The sequence below is a fragment of the Haliotis asinina genome, chromosome 1 (genome assembly GCF_037392515.1).
Source record: "Haliotis asinina isolate JCU_RB_2024 chromosome 1, JCU_Hal_asi_v2, whole genome shotgun sequence".
Classification (NCBI taxonomy): domain Eukaryota; kingdom Metazoa; phylum Mollusca; class Gastropoda; order Lepetellida; family Haliotidae; genus Haliotis; species Haliotis asinina.
The window spans coordinates 20,965,835-20,971,162 of record NC_090280.1 but is presented as its reverse complement, the minus strand read 5'-3'; the positions used below and the strand labels follow the sequence as shown (position 1 = coordinate 20,971,162).

Sequence of the window (5,328 nt, the reverse complement as noted above, 5' to 3'; positions counted from 1 at the left end):
GAAGTCAGTAATATGGTTGGGATGCTCCTGATAATTAATAGTTCATAAAAATTGTCATTCGTACATGTAGATGTATTGCTACCTACATCATGTAGTTGAAAGCGTGCATTTACTCTTCAGTTGTTTTTCACAAGACTAGTGGCATTCACAGATACGCGCGCACACACTAGCAGGGGAAATAACATAATATGTTCAGAGCGTGACAAATTGAAGTAAGTATGTTACTAACTATTTATTCAATCACTCGGATCCCTTACATCACCATCAGTGACTTCCAGCAATCACTGCCACCGTTGATACATAACCCCCGGTCTCAGAGAAGCTAAGTTTGACGTCGTTGTTGTGTTGGTGTACAACCTTGGTGGGGACGTTGTACTCAAACACCTCCCAGACAGTTGCTTCATCCGGACCGTTGTGGGTATTTAGACTATAGAAGGACGTCAACGTGTGGCTGTTTACTGCCACCGTCTTTAGTTTCTGATGGGGAGACTTTATGCTGAAACTGACACTAACCCTCAGACGAACAAAGTCAAGGTTGCCAGTGCTCGGAATATTTACTTTAACTTCGACGACGGTGTTGTGAATGGGGACAACCATGTCGGTAGAGTAGTATGTATTCTGGGTCACAGTGGGAGCATGGGCGAAGCTGTGGCTTGTGTGGAACTGGAAGTAACAACTCGCCTCAGCAGGAACGGTGACCATGGAATTACTGACGTGAACTGGCTGGTTTGTAGCTAACGTTGCCTTCTTCTGTGCATTCAGATATTCACAAGTGGACTTTCCACTTGTCGGATGAAACCAACCCTTGTCAAAAGAAAGCTTCACATGACTTGGCCTTTGGTCATAGTTATGTAGGAGAATGGTAAGGCTGCCGTTGCGTTGATCAACTAAAACGTGAGGTACAATCTTTCTCTCAGCATTATGGAATTGACTGTCTACTCGCAAATACGTCATTTTGTCATAGAAATTCTTCCAGAACTTGAAAGCCTGGGCAATGTCCCTCTCCTTGTGGGTCTTGTCAAGAATGCTATAGTTAATACTTGCTTGCCCTTTGAGATCAGTGTATGTGAGCAAGAAAGCTACCACTTTTCTCATGACATCCCGACGTTGTAGAAAGGTGAATATCTGTGCATTGTGTTGATAAATATATGCCCAGTCAAGGAAGGTGGATGGTTTTTGTTCATCAATTCCTGTTAATGGCCCAAGACCAAATTCACTCACAATGACATTGAACTGAGTACCCATCTTCTTGTTGGAGTAGCTCTCAACCAGATCTAGAAGACCAAATATCTTGGATTCAGAATTTCTATGGAAATGATGCGCCCCTCCACTTACATGCATATTTGTGTAGGAATGAAATGAGAAAAAATCTAAGCCATGAGTCAGAGCCATGTCTAAAAAATCTGCCGACTTATTCCAAATCTTGAAGTCATCACGATCAAAATTAGCAGAAGCTCCAGTTAACGTTGGACCTCCTATCTTCATATTGGGATATTTTGCCTTGATTTTCTGAGCAACAAGCTGATGGAATGTGATAAAGGTTGTCCAATTTGTGTTCTTCCATTGACTTCCAGGTTCATTAATGACTTCGAAGAACTTAGGTGATTGTCCTTTGGTTCCTTTGTTGACTGCGTCGACCAACAGGAAGACGAACTCAGCAGCAGCATCGATGTTGTTGGGGAAGAATCCGTGGTGTGCAGAGGTGTCCATCCAGTGAGGCCAAGTGATACCTGGATGCAGATCAATTGGTGGATGATGCTGGCAAATATTGACGATGTACAACTGTTTCTAGCCCTCCCTCTCCTCTCAATGTCCTTCTCCCCATCCTCACCCTCTCATTGATCATCTACCTCACCTTCCCCTCTCGATCGCGATGTCCCTCTCACTCTCACTCTTACTGTCCCTCTATCTCCCTCCCTCACCCTCTCTCTTTCCCTCGCCCTTACCTTCTGAATGTCCCTCTCCCTCTCAATGTCCCTCTCCTCTCTCTTACTTTCCCGTGAAAACATTTTAGACATGAAACATTTCATTCAAACCAAGATGATAAACTGACCTACCTTTTATTTCCATGACAACTTCAGGATGTTGATATCCATTCATATTGTCCAAATATTTGGTACAGATTTCTTTTTGATGGGTCTGAAAGTACTTCGGGTCAGGGTAGCCCTTCTTGTTCATGTCTTCAGATGCCTGACACGTAATGGAATACACATTTCTTCATATTTACCTCATCGCATCTAAAACGACTCGTAACGTCTTTGCTGAATGTTTAGTGTTAAGTAGAGCCAGGGTATAGATAGCCTCACAAGTCGACAGTATCAAGGAAAACGTTGGCATGTGTTCAGTCCAAAGTTCGATACAAGTTGTGCAATTAATAGTTCACTGTTCAGTGTGTTAGACCATCCTGAAGAAAACTTAACATTCCTCACTTGGGCACAGTGTCTTAACATTCCTCACTTTGGTACAGTGTCTTTACCATTTCAGTATCAACTTTCGTCAACAGGCAGCATGAAACTCTACTCACTAACTACTAAATGTAACTGTCAAGTGAGTAACTGTCAAGTGAGTGTCCGTGCATGCGTGCACGCACGCTAAGACGTCAACATTTCAAACTTCAAAAACAAAAGCATGAAACAGATAATATTTTGAGGTGATATTACTTACCATACATGCTGTATGGTTGTATATGGACTTAGATAATATACTACCCATCAAGATTTAGACTCACTTAAAGCACTCACTATGTGTGTTATATATGTGGTTACATCGGACATGTATGTCTCTACTAAATTGGGGAAAACATCTGCAAAATCCATGCAGATGAACTGCAAGTGTATCAGTTAGCTGCGTTTTGTTGACACGTTTTGTTAAAAATTCACCAATTTTCACTCCATGAAACCATGAGTTTCCTCATGACAATAATCTTTTTCAATGCCTCGAATTCGCTTTGCAATACATCAGGTCACGTGCAGACAGTATCTTCAAACAGAATAGAATGTTTTGCAAAATCTAGTTTAGAATAGTTGCCTGAAGAAAGTGGCTACTTTCACACGAGTGGGTGTGAACGTTTGATACGTAGGAGAATTGTGAGATTTCAAAGGATTTCCTTGAACTTAACCTATCTTATATTTGGGATTACATTTTTTTAGTAAAATATAAATTCGGGTATTTTTTTCCATCAGGGATACGAACCCAAACCCTCAGTCAGGCACCTAATCGACATTAATGATATAAAATGTCAATAGTTTGGACATCTGTTTTATTGAATATCCCCTGCCTGTTCAGTAGTATCTGTGAAGACGAAAAAATATTTGAGAAATGTGAGACTTGATATCATTGGATCAGTCACACAGATACAAATATGTAAAACACTATGTTGATCAGCTAAATATACACACAAAAAGTGTACGGCTCCCGTATACATTCAATGTCCCACCTTCTCAAATAGTCCCCCTGCCATATCTCTGTTCAACCACCGGGCTGCCGTCGCTCCAACCTCCTTAACATGAGGAATACTTGCCGGTGAGTCCAGTCCATTCTTACCATTCCATCGTCCGTGGCTGAAATGTGTAACGGCTCCAATCTTGAGAATTTCAGGATAAATGGTCACTGTGTAATCGCATGTTGCACTGCACAGTAGACACACGAAAAGTGTCAACCTTTTCATCTCGACTGCTTTCACGTTAAATAGTGTAGCGGCGGAATCCGTGCAAAGAAGACCTCTTATATCCATCCATTCGTAGGAAAGAATGTTGTTATCTTATCAGCCGAACAATCCCCATTACAAATATAGACTCAATTACTCTACGTCAGAGTCAGATTTAAGGTACTTCGTATAGAAATTTGAAATGTCACCGTATGTCAAGGGATTAAGAAGTCAGCAGATACTTGAAACTGCATGTTTAAATACGTTGATGGAGAGATCTACGTTTTGAACCCGAACGAAGCACTTGAAGTGTTTAATAATTTCAGATTCGGTATTGGTGCAAACGAGTGTAATTTGTGTGGAATTTGGTAAAAACAGTGATGACACCAAAATGAGTCTTCGTACCAAAATGACTGCAACGAAAATCGCAGCCCTTGATTCACCAACGTCCTCCTTCTCCAAAAACAGTGTTAAAGAATATTCCCAAATGTGCCCTTTTACGCTGGGAAGGTGCACCATTGCATCACAGTACGGAACAAGAAACCATACGCAAAGATCGTCTAAATCTCAGATAATCCCTCGATGACAGGTGTCGGTTTTCACACCATTTTTGGATTTTTACAAAATTGTTAATCCATTTGTGAGTAAATATGCCGTGAAGTATAAAGGTTGCTCTGTTTGGTCAGCTCGACACTTAAGGAGTGACCATACACTAGGCATGATAAGATAGCACTGAAATTCTTGTAAAACCGCTGATATCACTAAACATGCCATTGTAGGAATTACCTTCGTGGTAGGAATTACCTTGGTACTCTGGCCAATATTTCTTTGATATGGTATATATCTTCATACTATATTCAACACAACAGACACACCTGCAAGTGTTTTAGTGTGTATTATCAATTAAGATGTACATGTATGTCTTGAAATGTTTCCTTTACGATTGATAGTGTCTGAACTGAAATGAAATGAAATGAACTCAGCCTGCAAACTGATGTATAAGCGGTACAAGGTAAGGGTGAGTGACTGGGTTACTATTTAACGTCACATCGCCAATATTTCAGTCATATCTTGAAAGCAAACATGATGATAAAGAATATGTATATAACATAAAAAACAGTCGTCAAAGGGCGATAAAACAACTAGATTATCACAATCCGAATATAACACATCAAATTAAAACTAAGAGCACAATATGGACCATACACAACATGAAAATAGGACTGTAGATCGCTAACAACTGAAGATAGATCACCATACCAGTGGCCATGGGGACTTACAATACCTTGGCTACCTGTATGGGACCCTAGTTGGATTTACACGATCCTCTCAACCGCTGCAGATTGTAGGAATAATTAATCCGAATTTTAGTTGGGGACTTATGTACCCTCGCAGGAGGACAAAACTTTTATGATACTTTAGCTTCTTTGAGGGTACAGCTACTAACAATCGCAGTTGCTAGTTCATACAACCATGTATTAATACCAACTTTCTATTTACAAAACATATACTGGACAGAAAATGTTTTATGACTGATATTTTATCAGTATGTCAATGAATAAGTACATCATTATTTATGATTTCAAAATTTACAAATATTCTTGCCTAGTACATTATCAAAAACGTATCTAATGATACTATTTCTTTAACAATTCCATGACTAAATGATAATCAACATTAAA

At 39.9% G+C, this 5,328-nt stretch overlaps 1 protein-coding gene across 1 annotated transcript; it reads right to left on the bottom strand.

Annotated features, from left to right (window-relative positions):
• Positions 1–217: 217 nt before the first annotated feature.
• LOC137273969 (uncharacterized) lies at positions 218–3,745 on the bottom strand. Its single transcript, XM_067806903.1, has 3 exons — positions 3,437–3,745; positions 2,058–2,190; positions 218–1,730 (listed from the first exon to the last, which is right to left on the bottom strand). Exons 1-3 carry the CDS (start codon positions 3,731–3,733, stop codon positions 265–267), a joined length of 1,896 nt encoding a protein of 631 aa, XP_067663004.1. The 5' UTR covers positions 3,734–3,745; the 3' UTR covers positions 218–264.
• Positions 3,746–5,328: the final 1,583 nt, after the last annotated feature.